Raw genomic sequence first — 17,446 nt, 5'->3', positions numbered from 1 at the left:
TAATACATCACACATGTCACACATCTCTGTGCACAGTTATTTATTGATTTTATTTTAATTTTTAAAATGTCTAATTAAAAGAAAATCAAAAATTAAAGGAACAGTGTTAGTTCGACGTTTTGGGAAATACTCATATTTGCTGTCTTGTTGAGAGTTAGATCAATGTCACTCTCATGTCTGTACGCTGAATACGAAGCCAAAGGAAGCGGGTTGGCTTAGCATTGAGACTGGAGACAGGGGGAAACAGAACAGAGGTTAGCTAGCCACATCTAAAGCTCACAGTTGACATGTTATAACCTATATCTGATTACACAAACTTACACAAATAGTGAGAGTTAGAGATGCTGCTTTTGTTGCCTTTGGAAGAACCAGGTTAGCTGGTTCCCTGTTTCCAGTCTTTGCACTAAGCTGAGCTGTTTGCTTGTGGTAGCTTCATATTTACCACACAGACGGTAGTGGTATCATTCCTCTAATCCAGCTTTCAGTAAGAAAGCAAATATTTCTCTAAAATCTCTAACTTTTCCTTTAAGATTGGTGAATGAAAATAAACTGCAAAAAATAGACTGCTCACAAAGTTCATTTAATTTCTCAAACTCAGCTCAGATACATGAAATTACAGTTTAGTGACAGGGGAGAGCTCCTCAAACATCTATAATTTCATATTCAAGCATCAGGCTCAGCAGAAACCATGGTTGCATGTGAGCGTGACCTGCTTCTCTGAGCACAAATGGGGGGAAAGTGTATGTGTGCAGTTCTTAATGGTAGTAATTTCTAAAATGGCCCATAAGGTTGATTTAGGGCTTATAGAGAGACAGATCAGCCAGAGTTGAAACAGTAGGATGCTTCATCAGGAATATGCTGTGTGTGCTAGCGCTGAATGGGAGTGAGGGAGGGGGGGGGGCAAGCTGCCATGAATATACTGTCCTCATGCATGCTGCTCTACCCAGGCACTGCTTATCAGTTTTGTGTAGCCAGATTTCAGTCAAACAGCTTTGCTTAAATTGAAGCTCAGGTATAAGACATAGACGGCATTATAAGGTGATGTTCTAAATAATAAAAGACAGAGAGGTTCCTGAGCCCTCCAGGGGGATTCAATAAGGAATGAGCCCTGTTTTAAATTTCCTCCTTGTTTACAGCCTCTGAGACTAGGAGAGAGTTTCATTCAATTAAGCCTCTCCCATTTGGCCCTCCTCTCACAGTCTGTCTTCTTCTGTTTCTGCCCCCCTTCCTCATCCCACTGATCTCCTCCCTCTTTCCCATTTAGTTAAAGGGAGACCAGATGAATGTTCTCATGAGGAGCTGGACCCAACACACTACACACACACACACACGGTTCACCATGTCAGAGAAACCTAGCACTGATGTTGAACATCCACCACTGTTCTTTGCTGTTGGATATGTGGCCAATTTGGATTAGTAAAGAGAACTCCTAAATGTAAATTTTCACTGAGGCGAAGCCTGACAGCATAATGGTCAACAGATCATAGTTACACAGTAAAATAACATGATTTTGAAGCCATAAACTGGCTTTGACCACAACAAATCATTTGTAATGCAATGGCCCTGTTTGTTTGTGGGCTGTAAAGACAGGGCTATAAATGACAAACTCAGTTCATTTCCATCTCAAAGCCAGAAAGAGAAAGAAAAACTTAATTATGCACCAAAAAAAGAACTTAACTTTCAATTAAATCCAGTTTGAATGATCTGTGGCATGCTGCCAGACTAAGTGTCCGCATTGCGTAGGCCTGCACAGAGAGCTGGAAATGAGCCCTGAGTCACTGACCTGAGGGGAGCTGGACGGCTCTATCAGCAGCACTGAGCATCCATAAAAGAGTTTTGATGAAACCTTTTAAGTGTTGTAGTAATTCTCTCAGGCATTCCTTTTTTTTATGCAGGTTTGGAAAAGACCTGAGAGAAGGTAACTGTTTAACAACCTGTGACTGTGAATACATAAACAGTGTCATGTAATTTATGATAACATTTCTATATTTTGTTCAAATCCGACAGAGACAAGAAACCGCAATTTAGGTCTGTCTGAATATAAATGATCTTAGAATTAGAGTTATATTAAAAAGACCTTTAAATTGTATAATATAGTGGAGCAACTTCAAAAGGGGTAAACACACTGCACTCTATCAGGACTATAGCCATTCTGCCCTTCTTCTCCACACTAGTGCCAGTTAATGAGAGAATTGTGACGCTGGAGGTTGTCATTTACAGGAGCTGGGTTCTTTGCTTGTTTCATCAAGCTGTGACTTTATATCAGACACAAAGCAGATGGTCCAAGACAGGACCAATATGGATCTCTGTCGCAGTATAGGTAATTTCATATTGCATTATCAAGACTGTATACAATGATGAAGGTTTATTTACAGGAATGCCTGTTGTGGCTGTTTTTGGGTGGGCGGGGGGTTTGTTTGACAAAGTACTACTAGTACCTGACAAGTACTAGTAAATGTTCACAATGATACAAAAATCATAAGCAACAGAACATACATCAATTCTGCTGATTGTCTTGCAACATTGGTCACAATAGCCTAACAGTCAGTGATACTAAAAGAATACTATATAAACAGTCAATAGATTAGACCACTGAAAATAACTGATCGCTGAAAATGAAGACCAATATAAAGACAGAAAAGAATAACTGGTAACTATTTGCATGACTATAATTGTGCTTTTTTAGAATGGGTGATGCCATTTTTTTTAAAATTATGATGCCTTTTTGTGAACATGTATGTACATGTGCTTATGAGAACATTTAATATTTTTATTTTGTATCTTTTTCTTTTTTTGAACTCCGAAAAAAATGGTTGCATTAGTGTTAATTCAATCATCGATGATCAATCAGCAAAATAGCATGTTATACAGTACACAAATCATGTCACTGAAATGGAAAAACAAATTACAGGATCTAAATATATTTACTTTTAGCTATATTATATCTACGTATATTTACTTACTCCAAAAACTGAAGTTTTGCAACACCTTTAAATTTGTGATCCTCGAGGTATGATTTGAGAAAAGGGACAACCCTAAAAAGATTGATGAAGAAATCTCTGGAGGTATCATCTGACTCCTTGAGACCTCCCCCACTGCACATCTCCTTGTTTCCCCAGCTGACCACAGCAATCTGTGAACGAAGTCAACAATTCACTAGGTCAAGTTATGGTACCTCATTTTTCTTTTGAGAAATATTTTGCCGTGAAATGGTGCTCATTTGCGATATAATGTTAGATTCATGGACGGAACAGCTGTTCACCTGTATCGTGCGATATTCATGGTCCTTGAAAACGGCACCTCCAGAGTCACCTGTCCCAAAAATTACGAAGGTAGATTTGTCTCAATATTACTTTATGAACAAATCAACAATCATGTGTGAATGTTTAATCAGTAAATACAAAACACCTTCCACAAATACAAAAAATACATTGTAAATGCCATTGCCATTTCCACTTTTCAAAGTAAGAGCATGCCACTTCTATGACTATTCTCCTATAAATATTGACACAGACCTACCTCCATAAATCACATACTTATGTTTATAAAGAATTTTATAGAGAACGCAAAAATGAACAAAAAAACAAGAACTTTCATGTGTTACTTCATAACTGAGAGTGAATAAGATAAAAATGTTGGAAATTAAACAGCATTTTTGTGTTGGGGTGTTCTGCCATTTTCCTAACTTAGCCATAATAAGACAAAAATGGATACCTTTCTAATGTGTTTGCATGCAAGTAGGGAAATATCTTTTATAGATGAAATACAGAATACATACCTTTACAAGCTATATGACTTCTATAATCAATAGTCCGACCACCACTGCACAGGAAGTTCTCAGTCACAGCAATCTCTGGATTATCTGTTTGTATTTTGGTTTTTGCCCGTAGTGCATGTTTGATGCATCCAGCTCTCTGCATTGGAGAATTGGAGGAAGAATCATAGCTGAAAGTGACTTTTCAGGTTTTGAGTGAAAAGTGAACAAAAGCAGGCACATAGAGGAACAACACAGTGCAGTAATTTAAAACTTACAGTATCACCAAGCTTAACGTAGGCATCTTTTTCATGTATTGAGTTTTTGTCCTTGGTCAGGAAACTGAGTTTTTCAAGATGATCCTTTAACAGAAGCTGCTCTGTATTTAGAGAACACAAAAATACAGTAACTTGTACCTGAGACACTACAGATATTTTATGTTAAATGCAAGGCCATTAAATTGGCAGAAAAAAAAAGGCAACCTCCCCTGTTTAGTATTTCCATGTGGTGTATTAACAATCAATAAATGGTTAATAACACACCAGAACACACTGTAATTATAAGGACTTTGCAAGTGTTTAGTAATGTATTTGTCATCAACTATAAATCCTCTGTATGGAGCATCTGTAATGTAATGACTGACAATATGGTATAATACAATTGTAAAAGCTTATTTTATATGAGTTTGAAATATAAAACATTTGGTTTTTGGGTTTATTTTTTGTATCTGTTATAATTATGTCTGTTATTTCTGTAATTATATGTATATATGTATTACTTAACATATTTTTGCTATGTATTGTTTATAAACATTTATTAATAAGTTAATAAACATAGTATAATATTATTATTAGTTGTTTGTCATCATGGTTACACCGGTGTTATCAATAATTAATTTGTAATTTTATAAATGCTAAATAATGGGAATTAAAGCAAAGTGTTGCTTTCACAATGTCACAATATGATTTCTGAAACTATCAGAAATCGGAAGATATTTACCCTCAAAGAATTTAGAGGAAAAAAAACAAACAGATGAGACAACTGATTGTTGACAAAACCCCTCAACAGCAACTGTCGAATCCCAGCTGAGCAACCCTGACTCGGTACTGTGGGCCTGTCAAGCTGTGGATCTGTTGAAGCAACATGCAGGAGATGTTTGGCCTATTATGTTACGTAGAGGAGTAACCAAGGGTTATTTCCATGGATCGCATCATTAACTATATTTTTGCTGATTACAGGTAACATTAAAAAAGCTCTGTCATTGACTTAACTTTGACTGAAAATATTAACTATGTATATGAAAAAACAATCAGGTCTTATATTTTTTATCATACAGTATAAACTACTACAACTACCACAACACTGCTTTACAAGACAAGTGCTACATGTCTTGTACGGCTCATAAACAGATGGGAATCCTGATGGGATTTTTGTTCAAAAATAAGTAGACTGGACATTAAGAAGTCATCTGGAGACTATATGTTTAGCGCACTGTTAGAGCCAGAGCTTAATCAGCTAGGTAACAATTTTGATTGACAGCTGCCAGTTAGAAATGAGAGGACAGCTTTTGGCTATCTCTGTCTGCTATCAGACCGACTGTTTTGAAAATTAAAAAAACCTTTGAGTGGTAATTTTCCCACCGCTAAACTGAATATGTGCCATGGTCATATAAGGAATCTGTTGATGAAATGTCACCCTGCTCTACATTTAGTAGCATTTTGTAACGTTTATGACAACCAAGCTCTGTGATGTGGTGTTACAGCAAGTTGGTACAGTTACAATACCTTGTTGTGCACAGGTAGAATCAGCAGGCAGTTTTAGAGCAACTCTGGTCTCCACAGTACAGGGTAGGCAAATAGGTCTGGATGAGATACAAAAACCAATGTGACATAAAGAGAATGATGTTCCAAGAAAACAATTTGTAACACAGGATATTGTCTTCATGGTAAGAACCGTTAAATCCAACTACAAATGACAGTATTTGTGCGACACAGTTCTTACCTAGCTTGAAAGGAGATTTTAACATCTGTCTCCAGTAGGATGAGAGCCACATCATAGTCATAGAACTCCAAAACTTTCTGATCCACTCTAGCACTAATATTGTAGTCTTGGTGTGGAAAAATATCTTTAACTACTTTCACTGTGAAGGAGACAATATCAAGTATTAGTATTATTGTTACTGTCATCAGGAGTAGTGAAGAGCAGAAAATTTAGTCAAACTAAATTTTGAAACCAAAATACTTAACTATAGAAACCATAAAATAATTCATAAGTAGGGCTGTCAAACGATTAAGTTTTTTCTTAATTGCGATTAATCACTGGATTTCAATAGTTAGTCATGATTAATTGCATGTTTTATCACATGATTAAAATTCTATTATTTTGCATTTCAGAACTGTTTTCTCTTGCTTGACAACACATAACCGTCAGTCTGACTGAACTAGAAGCTAATGTTAGCGTGTCTGACGTGTAATTATAAAGATGTCTGATAATTTATTTATCCGCAGACGAGCTCTGCGTAAGTTATATTTTTAGTTATGAACTCATTCGGTCTTCACCAACGACGATTCAGGCATTGGCTTTAAACACTTTAGGTCTCCGGACACGCCCCTCTATGCAGACCGGAAACGTCCCCCTTTTGCTCCCATAACATGGATTTATAGATGGATTTATAATAGCTTATTAGGTCTTAGGTCTTATAATACATCCATGTCCCATAGACATGACTTGCCATGAAGTATCTTGCTCCACCATATAAAATCTTTGTAGTAAGTGTCTGTGGCAGCTTGACAACAAGTAAGGGTCCGTCAAAGGGTCAAAATAGCAGCAGCCAAAGATTCTAGATCTTAGCGCTCTAGAATCTTTGGTAACAGCAGCAGTGACGGTGTAAAATAAAGGGTCCTTAACACGATGTATAAAAACAATAACGCATTATCTTCGGTCATTAATCTTAATGCTGACAGCCCCATGCGTAAGTAAAGGTCTTGACTTGGAAACCTAGAAATATCCGTTACTAAAGGAAGAAACTGAATTGAATACTGTCACTTATTTTTCAGATTGCTAAAATGCCAGTAGTCATGTTCAGATACCTGAGAAGAAGAGGCTCAAGTAAGCATGCAGACATTACGCAAACATTTATCATTACCTTTGCCAGCGCCATCATCAATCTCAACCTGAACGTCCGCAGCTACAGTATCTCTACTGAAGCAGTGAGCAGCAGTCAAAATGAACCTTGGGGTCACCAGAGAGCCAAGGCATTTCGATGTCTTCTGTCCACTCTTAAGTTTAAATGATAAAGAAATACTGTAGTTTAGTAGTTATATAACACTCAGAAGTAGGAACCAATTTGCTGTTCTTACTAAGCACAAAATACAAGGACAACGTGGCAGAAAATCAGGAAACAGTTTCTTATAAAATTCAACTTTTGGATCCACTGTATTGTCACTAAGTCAAATATTTCTGAATAACAGTTATTTTCCTCAGTGGGAAAGCATAGTCTTCTAAATTTTGAAACTGCTATTGTCAAACAAAAGGGATGTACACATTTGGTCATTCTCATGTCTGAATCATTATGTAAAGTATTGTGATATTCATATATTCAGACTTATTTCATAGATTCATTTATAAGGTTCAATATTATACTGAAACATTCACCTTGACATAAATTTGTGCCCACCATGGATACATTTCCCTCTTGTTGCCAAAGCTATCTCTCTCATATGCCTTGTGAAGACCACAGAGACCCTTAACATCTTCTTCATCTGCATGAAAAAGAAAAAAAAAAATCCTCAGTAATCAAAAACAACTAATTCAATGTGTCTCATGTTCATGAATGCACATATATTACACACACATTTGGAGGTGGTCAGGCTTGCACTACAATCAGATGTAAGCCAGGTATAAATGCAGCCTGTACAGATGGCCTCATTTTTCAGAAAAAAAAAAACCTATCAAGTTGAAAGGTCATCTAACCCTGCCTCTTGTTTCTCTCTTAAAGACCCCATAAATGAAAATGACATATTCCCAGTTTTATTCCTGTGTCCCTGGGTTAGTTTTTTATTTTTTCTTGTTATATGCCAAATATACACTCACTGGCCACTTTATTAGGTACGCCTGTTCAACTGCTGGTTAACGCAAATATCTAATCAGCCAATCACATGGCAGCAACTCAATGCATTTAGGCATGGTCAAGACGACCTGCTGAGGTTCAAACCAAGCATTAGAATGGGGAAGAAAGGTAATTTAAGTGACTTTGAACGTGGAATAGTTGTTGGTGCCAGACAGGCTGGTCTGAGTATTTCAGAAACTGCTGATCTACTGGGATTTTCCCACTCAACCATGTCCAAGGTTAACAGAGAATGGTCCAAAAAAGAGAAAATATCCAGTGAGTGGCAGTTCTCTGCCGAAAATGCCTTGTTGATGCCAGAGGTTAGAGGAAAATGGTTCAACTGCTTCAAACCGATATGACGATAACAGTAGCTCAAATAACCACTTGTTACAACCAAGGTCTGCAGAAGAGCATCTCTGAACGCACAACATGTCGAACCTTGAAGCAGATGGGCTACAGCAGCAGAAGACCACACCAGGTACCACTCCTATCAGTTAAGAACAGGAAACTGAGGCCACGATTTGCAGGGGCTCACCAAAATTGGACAATAGAAGATTGAAAAAACGTTGCCTGGTCTGATGAGTCTCAATTTCTGCTGCAACATTAGGATGGCAGGGTCAGAATTTGGCGTCAACAACATGAAAGCGTGGATCCATCCTGCCTTGTATCAACAGTTTAGGCTGGTGGTGGTGGTGTAATGGAGTGGGGGATATTTTCGTGGCACACTTTGGGCCCCTTAGTACCAACTGAGCATCGTTTAAATTCCACAACCTACCTGAGTATTGTTGCTGACCATGTCTGTCCCTTTATGACCACAGTGTACCATCTTCTGATGCTGCTTCCAGCAGAATAACGCATCATGTCACAAAGCTCAAATCATCTCAAACTAGTTTCTTGAACACGACAATGAGTTCACTGTACTCAAATGGCCTCCACAGTCACCAGATCTCAATCCAACAGAGCACCTTTGGGATGTGGTGGAACGGGAGATTCGCATCATGGATTTGCAACCGACAAATCTGCAGCAACTGCGTGATGCTACCATATCAATATTGACCAAAATCTCAGAGGAATGTTTCCAGCACTTTGTTGAATCTATACCACGAAGAATTAAGGCAGTTCAGAAGGCAGAAGGGGATCCAAGCTGGTACTAGCAAGGTGTACCTAATAAAGTGGCATGTGAGTGTGTGTCATAATTCACATTCAGCACCATTGGCTATTGTAATAAAAAAAAAAAAAGCTACAGGTAGGAGCAGTAGTTAGCAAGTCTTCCCTTGAAAAAAGTGATTTAGAAAATGTTGCCTATTTGCGGCGTTGCTTCCCTTGACCTGAAATGTGCCATGTGTGCCATGTACAGTGTGGAGACAATCAAGATCATGGCAATGCATTTTGATATAAGATGTAGGTGCAAAGATCTGTGCATTGGATGTTGTTATTCAGGTAACACATCCAGATACAGATCACAGGTTAATACCAGGAGTAAATTGGCCATAACTTAGTTTAGCACGTTAACATGATAAGATGTGCTTATTGGTACTAAACATAAAGTACAGCTGAGGCTGCGAGATATGAATGTGTGAACCAAAATTCATGGCTATCCATCACAGTTTTCAAGACATTCACTCAGAGCCACCAAATTTAAACCTCAAGGCAGTGCTAGAGGGAAAGTTAGGGGATCACCACAGTCATTACGATTCATCCTCTGGGGACCATGAATATCTGTATAAAATATTGTGGCAATAGTTGGTTAGATATGTCATTCTGTACCAAAGACATGCAGACTAACATTTGCATCTCTAGATTTGTGTAATTCTCTTAATGTGAACACTGTGTATTTTCGTAGTATAGGTCCATTCTCTTGATGGAGATAAATATATGGTGTCTGTATAAGTATATCATGAATGTGATCCAGTGAGAGGCTTTATCATATCTGTCCATGCTACATCAGTGGTGTTGGATGATGTATCATATACACCATAAGATTAAGAGTGATGATTATGCTGCTCTTAAGTACTTTAGGAAACAAGAGAACCATGTTTTGCTCGCCAGATATGATCATGTGTCAAATTTGAGGGTTGAGATGAATGCAAGGGTGAAAATTAGCACACAGATGCAGACATACAGTATAGCTGAACTAAAAATGGAAATGATGCAAACATGTTAGCAGATTCATTCAGCCTTCTGAACTCACTCACAGAGATGCCTTACCGATCATTTCATCAAAGGTTTTTTGCAAATTTTCAATTTTGTTCAATCTGAAGTAATGCTTGCCACCGACTCCTTCTGTGAGGGGCTGCAGGTCATCATCAAAGATCTCCTCTCCAATGGCAAAGATATAAATGTCTGTAACAGAATGAAACAAGCATGATAAATTAAGATATCTCTGTTGCGTTAAAACACATTCTGTTGAGCTACTAGCTTGGCATTACTGTGTTATCACTGACAATACTGCATGTGTCTGTAAGCTAGAATCCAAACAATGACAGTGAGACTAAATGATGAAAATTAATATAGCAACAAAAATCTACACAGCATATTAAAAATAAAACTCACCAAGAAAATCTTTTCTTGGATTAGGCTCGTCTCCAGTAATATGTTTCATGTATACCAAGTTCCTTATTTTTTGCACAGTGGGCGCGGGCGAACCACCCATATTATAAGCACCTGCAATGAAAGAAACGAGAGTCTTAAAATGAGGTACAACATAGAAAAATAAAAGCAAAAAATCTGAAGTATTTGATATTTAGATCTTTTTTGGCAGATGTTACCGTCTGTAAAAAGAATGATGGCGTGATGATGTTCCTTGAAAGCCTCCACTCCAACTCGTTCCTGTATGAAACTCATTTGGGACAAGAAGCTCTCAAAGACAAGTTTCAGATTTGTCCCAGCAGTGTTTTGGTCTTTGAGTTCAAACACAGAAAAAAAACAAACCTTAGGATCAAGCTGTGCATTAAAAACAACATTTCCAACAACATCTCTGATCGGTTTGACTCACCGCCTACTTTAAAATTTTTCAGTGCATCTATGATCGTGAATTCCTCTACTTTGGCATTTAGAAAATCAGTAATGTTGACAACTTTAATTATTTCAGAGGAGAAAAAGAGGATGTCATAGTTTGGAGACACAGTAAAGGAGGAAATCTGTGGAGACATAAAGCAAATTAGTTAAATGTAAGGCAGTTGATGTTTAGTATTGTTTGAATTTTTGACGCAACTTTGTAAACACATGCAAACTCGTGGAGCTGCTGGGAGTGTTAATGTAACACCACCTTATGTATGAAACTGCTTATGGTTGGTATTTTGTTGAATAATTGGTTCATTTATCAGCAGAAATATTATCCCATAGTATGCATTGACAACAAGCCAAGAGGACTCTCGCCAAGAAGCATCGATCAAGATTATGATGTAGCCTATAATTCATAATGAAATTTAAGTCTAATGGGTTGTTGTCCTGGCAGCCAAATGGGATGAGATTGTGTTTGTACATGTTATGTGCACGGCGTGACAAATGTGCTTCTTAATGTGTGTCAGACCACGTGAGGTGGTTTATTTGTCAACTTACACAAAACATATGTTAGAGTATATGACTTCAAATAGTTAAACCCAGGTATGTCAGTGGGATCAGCACTGCGACAGCCACATCCAAAAAGCTAATGGCTCTGTAAACAATTGCTTTTCTTACATTAAACAGACTGTGTTGCACTAGGGACCACACTGTGCTTGAATGGATTGTGCTGTTAACTGTTTGTGCTTTTTGTTTTTGTCTCTCTGTTTTTATATGTTTTTAGATTTTAATTATATCCTTTTGGCTGCCTCGTGGGCTTGGAGAGTGGTATTTTGTTTTCTTTTTTTAATGTAGGTACATTAGGGAAACTAAATTTAAATCAGTAAAAAGGAACTGCTGTCATGCTCAAACAGGAAAAAATTTGAAAATAAAGGTATAAACACTGACATATGGAGACCCAAAGGAAATAATAATCTGTTTTTGGAATAAATCCAGACAAAATATATAACAGGAATGCTTAAAACTCTGAAATACTCCAATTAATTTGTGAAATTTACTGTTATAAAATGTTATTTCATCCTGCCTATTTTCACAATATTTTTTTTTTTATTGCAAATCATTTGATTGATTTTATTTCATTTCACCTGTTTTTGTTTCATGGAATTATTGTTATTTTATGATAAAATAAGAGAACTTATATAATAAAATCTATTGCTTTTTTAAAGTCTGTTTCTGTTTCACAACACAACAACAATTTTTACTGAATAACCATTTCAATTCAAAATGCAAAATGCAAATTAAGACAAATAGGACAACGTGAACTAAGTGACTGGCTATTGAGTTTATCTGAATGCGCAGGCATTTTGGCTGCCATACCAAACAAAAAAAAATTAAGTTGTTAATTTAAAAGTTGTTGTAAAAATTTCTAAATATCTATATGACATTTCTGACCCATAAGTAATACTACCACTGGCTTCTGCTGTCATGCCCAATATAAACTCTAACATTTTCATTTTATTCCTTATAAGATCAAGTGATTGATTAAATGTCCAGACCAGTTACACTAACTGCTGTATTTTTAGCATGTTTTAACAGCTCAGCAAATCCATTGCCAACATCCATCAACAAGAGGAGAACTATTTGTTTCTTACCTTTGAAATTAGGCTTATGATAGCATTTTTTGCAGCAGTGACATTTTCCTCGTCTATGCTCTCAGAAATATCCACGCCAATATAGATATTCAGCGTCCCCCTTTTTGAAATCCTGAGTGTTCTTGCCTCCTGCGTGTCATCTGAACAATGCATAACAAATACAGTTATTCTGCCAAACACATTCTACGCCATAGTCATATTTTTTCTATAGAGAAAAAAAGCATAACAGAAGCAGTGTCTGAATTGTTACAGGGTAGAAACATTCATACCAAGATAGTTTCTTTTTCATATTCAGAACTAAACTATTATGTTATTATACAGAGGTGTGAGTTTCTCATGGAGGTAAATGAAAAGTAGGATAAATTATCAAATAAATGATCAAATAAATCAAATCACTCATTTGTTTTTAACATAATGCTATGTGCCTCACAACATGCTGTAATAACAGAAATGCCATATAGCATTGCTATTAAAAAATACTAATAATCATATAAGTTCCAGGAACCTACTGGTGGGCTCTAAAGTGGTGAGGCTTTCTTTGATTGCACTGCCAAATGACTCTGAAGCATCCAGCGGAGAGTCAAAGGTGTGTTTGTCTGCAAGAAACAAAAGCCACATTGACAGAAGTTTGCAATAATTGTGACAAGGTACAACAGATAAAATAGAAAAAGATCTGCAGACAGAAAACAGCAAGCAGCTACAGAGACTGGGGTTCAGCAGTAGTTTCAGGCATACGTGGGAAGCAGGTAAGGGATCATCAGCATGCATCTGCAGGTCTCACCCAACCAGTAATTGCTGGTAGGATATGAGCCTTGACATCAGTAACTGGCTGCATTTTTGAAAGGGCAAACCGTAACTTAACAATATAAGAGTTCACAGCTAGCAACGACTAGCAAGCTCACCTTGGGCCAAGTAATGATTGACCATGGGTTGTACTGACTAGCTGTACTCGAAGTTGGAGTGAAAAGCCAGGTGTCATAGAGCAGGGACGCATTATCATTAAAAGATGGGGATGGAGGAAAGACTTTATATGTAGGTCTCTGTCTTACAGTAACATTCTGGTTCTCTGCCGGTCCAGTGGCCACTCTCCTGACACACTCGTTCACTTGATCCCACCAAAAACAGGCCATTGCCATTGCAGCTGTATTTCACTTTGTCACCAACTCCAAACATGTTCCCTGTTCTTGAGGCGCCAGCTGGGATACCAGGATCAGGACAATCATCTCCTACTGCGGTAACAACAGAGAGAAAAGATATCATACATACAACAGTTACAAATGAGGGTGTATCCCAAACGTGAAAGACAAAGGAGAGTGAGAAAGAAAGTAGACTGCTGTTCAGGACTTACAGTCACGGCTACAGATGGGAGAGGAGCCACTCCATTTCCCATTTGGTAAACAAACACGTCTAGCTGAGCCTCGCAGTGTATATCCAGAGTAGCACTCATATGTGGTCACATTGTCTACGAAGTACTTCCTCTCAGGAGGGAAGACATCTCCATATTCCAGCACATTTGGGTCTGGGCATTCAACCACTGCAAATCAAAACAAAAGCACCTGAGTTTTCATGGAGAGCAGGCAGCCTGGGGCATTATGAGAAACATCATCATCACAAAACTCACTCTTGCATTTCTGAGGTGAAGAATTTTTGGGTTGTGTCCAGGAGCCATCAAGCTGGCACAGGCGGGTTATAGTAGGGTATGGATAGTAGCCCTCAGGACATTTGTAGATCAACATGCTACCACTCTGCAGCTGCTTGGTCAGCAAGTAACTACCTCCTTCAATGTGTATACCCTCGTCTGTGCAGTCACTCCAAACTTCACCCCCTGAAAAGAAAGGTTTTGGGGCATGGAGGCCAAGATTTAGCATGCTACTCTGATATTAAGAAGCTCCCTCCAGAGCCAGACATTAAAGAAGTATTTTCATAAGCTGAGTGGAACTACATAATGATTAAACTCATCTTTACGTGAAAAATTCAGATTTCAGCAACCATTCTGTCTGGAGAAATATCAGATGGTATTGTCAAGATTGAAACTGCTGTTAATACTGTTTTTTAACAGCAATTTAAATTCCTAATTTCCATATACATTGTTTTTATTTCAATCCTTACGATACAGACAAATTACACATATTGGTTTTGAAGATTTCTGTCATAAATCAAGTTTATTCTATCTACCTATTTTATTCTATATATCTATCTTACAAAAAAGCCTGACTTACACTTCAAATATGAATTCATAGACATTTTTCACGTTAAAAGTTCAAAAGAACATATAATAAATATGTATGTATTTCTTAAAAAGTAAAAATGAACTTACCCATGCAGAGGAGAGAAAGCGCAACAAACCAGCTACAGGGGACAGAAAATCCCATGGTGAACCATAAACTGGGGAACAATATCAAAATGAGAGGACTTTGCAGGAGCCTTACATTTATTTCAAAATGGACAGTGATGTTCACAGGGGGGGGCTGGACAAACAAAGACTATCCTGGTACTTATTAACTTCACGACAAATAAAAGGGGATCAATGATGACACAGGATGACACAGAAGACATAGAAACAATTTTCCATTAAATTTTACCATTGCATTAGACCTCAAAAGCAGAACATTTTAAATAATTAATAAATAATAATAAATTAAATTCATAATAAATTCATAATCTTTTACTGTTGTAGTCCAAATATTACTCTTTTTTTTTGTGTCCTGGCCTTAAGTGGGCCACAGCTTCTCTGTTTTTGATCCAGGACTTCACAGGATGTGTACACACACAGTCATGTGATGCATAAAAAACAACAAGATAAACAAAAAGTAATTGTGAAACCAGTGCAAAGTACAAACGTTTACTTCATTTCCCAAAATAGGGAGGCACTGTGGAGATGTACTTACTGATTCGGTGATTCAGTTATTGATTGAACTCGCAGACTGCTTGAACTGTAGCTCTCTCTGACATTTGATCGACTTGTTTCTCTTTAATTTGTCCAGTTAATCATTCAGCACGTGTGCTAATACTGTCTATGATCCATTACACTTGTGAAAGACTCATTCTGACAGTGCTGTGCGGGGTTAGTCAGTGAAAAATAAATCTGTCTTAAAACTAAGAGGTCAGCACAGGAAAACGTACAAACTTTTTTATTGTTGCTTTGTGTCTCTTTTAGTTTGTGTCAGTGTTTGTGGTCATTTTGAATCTCTTTGTGGTTGTTTTTGGCGTCTGCTTGTGGCGTTTGGTGTCATTTTTGTGAACATCTTGCATTCCTTTGTAGTCATTTAATTTGACTTTGCTATAACATGGTACACCTGTATCACCTTAACCATAGCCTCCACTGATTGGGAGTGGTGTTGAGTATGTGTGTTTGGGGGTAGACGGTCCTTATGTTTGCTGTGAGCGAGTGGCTGTAATTCAGATGCTGACAGAAGGTGGATATTCTTATTCTTCTGGGTTTTCTATTTACAAGCCAGGGACTGCTCCAGGCACAGAGTTAAGGCAGAGTTGGGCTTCTTCTTCACAAATGATCAAGACCAGATAATACAGATTTGTCAATGTACTAATGCAAAGATGTTATTTCCTTTAATAAACTTTCTGAATTACATGTGTTAAATGTGGGTTTTCCAGGTGGTATAAAGGGAATACAGTGAAAATTAAGTAGTTCTCATTTCAAAACAGATTGATTTGTCTGTTACAGTTCGTATTGTGGAGTTGAACACTCATTTTCAGAGTACAATCACCTTCTAAAGAAAAAAACATTCTTTACACTTGCATTTACCTGCTTTCTGCCCAAAATATCAACTGTACACAAAATCTAATCGAGGCTGATTCCTATGAAAGAGACACATTCATGCCTCCAATGCCATAAACGTTTTGGCCTCATGGGTTCTCCTCTAGCGTCTCCCTCTGGAAGAACCATACTATTAGTAAGGCGTCACGCAAAATTGTCAGTATTTGTTTCATCCAACATTTTGTGGCATGTAATTATATAGTCTGTAAGGCCTGTTTAAGCAGGAAAATGTAATGTAGTGTAAATTGTGAGAAACAGGGGAGGAAATAGAAAACAGGAGGTAACAATGACCACATTAAAAACACAGTAATCTGAACAGCACATTTCACATTATAGGGAAGCATCTAAACAGTCCTTGTGAACAAAGTCAGATACCAGAAATTGTAGTGTTCAGCTCAGGGTACTTCTTCCAACGCTGGCAGGAAATATATATCAGAGGGAAATGTTAACAGGACCAGGACCAAGTCTGCTTACCTCCCTGAAGAGAACAGGGCCTGCTAAATGTAAAAAGTAAAAGATAAAAAAAGAGATAAAAGTTTAAAATTCTTCACTTTTACTCCCCTCTCAATCTATTTATGAAACTTCGTTTGACTTAAAAATGCTTTTAGATTTAAGAGAGCTCCAGAGGTCTCTGAAGTTGGTTAGGAGTAGATTCTAAATGAGTGCGTTAACAGAGCCGAGCTCACCTTTTCTGTCTGATAAGAATAAGAAGAATAAGAAGAAGAGATAATTAGCTGAGGCAGTGTAATTAACAATAGAGTGGTTTCAGTCTATTAATTGTATTCAAACGTATTTTTGCTTTTTCTTTTTTAAAAAATTGCATTTATCACAGGTGCAAACACACAGCAAGTATAAATCGGGTATTAATTTATTTTGTTATCACTTTCAAGGCCTCCTCAGTGTCTGCACCACACACAGTGTGATACTAAATTCTCTTTATTATATCATTTCTCTAACGTAGCTCGTCCGCCAACAGCAGTGTCTTGTAGCAGAATTTGGTTTGTTTTAATTGAGCTTAAAGTTTTACATTTTTTAATATTTCACACAAACAAAATGAACAAAAACTAAAAAAATAAAAAAAAAAATCTTCAGAGTTAGTCGCTTGATAAATGTGTCTTATTGAAGGGAAAATCTTTTTTTACTCTTAAACTAGT

The 17,446-nt window shown here is 37.3% G+C and overlaps 1 protein-coding gene across 1 annotated transcript; it reads right to left on the bottom strand.

The window, feature by feature from the left end:
* Positions 1–559: 559 nt before the first annotated feature.
* LOC139607373 (complement factor B-like) lies at positions 560–14,985 on the bottom strand. Its single transcript, XM_071460118.1, has 18 exons — positions 14,835–14,985; positions 14,139–14,342; positions 13,866–14,051; positions 13,567–13,746; positions 13,027–13,113; positions 12,518–12,657; positions 10,858–11,002; positions 10,631–10,762; positions 10,416–10,526; positions 10,071–10,205; positions 7,409–7,515; positions 6,900–7,032; positions 5,756–5,894; positions 5,539–5,615; positions 4,033–4,133; positions 3,779–3,914; positions 3,263–3,312; positions 560–3,133 (listed from the first exon to the last, which is right to left on the bottom strand). The coding sequence occupies exons 1-18, from the start codon at positions 14,887–14,889 to the stop codon at positions 2,960–2,962; spliced, it is 2,292 nt and encodes a 763-aa protein (XP_071316219.1). The 5' UTR covers positions 14,890–14,985; the 3' UTR covers positions 560–2,959.
* Between the last annotated feature and the right edge of the window lie 2,461 nt (positions 14,986–17,446).

The sequence above is a fragment of the Trachinotus anak genome, unplaced genomic scaffold (genome assembly GCF_046630095.1).
Source record: "Trachinotus anak isolate AG129_WGS33_773 ecotype Australia unplaced genomic scaffold, CSIRO_AGI_Tana_v1 ptg000024l, whole genome shotgun sequence".
NCBI lineage: Eukaryota > Metazoa > Chordata > Actinopteri > Carangiformes > Carangidae > Trachinotus > Trachinotus anak.
Note: the sequence above shows the minus strand (reverse complement) of the source record. Positions and strands in the feature narration are given on the sequence as shown.

Bases quoted from the DNA above. Each gene is read 5' to 3' on its own strand.
- LOC139607373 (XM_071460118.1), bottom strand. From the start codon at position 14,889: ATGGGATTTTCTGTCCCCTGTAGCTGGTTTGTTGCGCTTTCTCTCCTC. The intron at 7,033-7,408 runs GTGAATGTTTCA...TTTAAACTTAAG, and splicing joins GGGCACAAATTTATGTCAAG to AGTGGACAGAAGACATCGAA. The intron at 4,134-5,538 runs GTATTGTAACTG...CTCTAAATACAG, and splicing joins TTCTACCTGTGCACAACAAG to AGCAGCTTCTGTTAAAGGAT.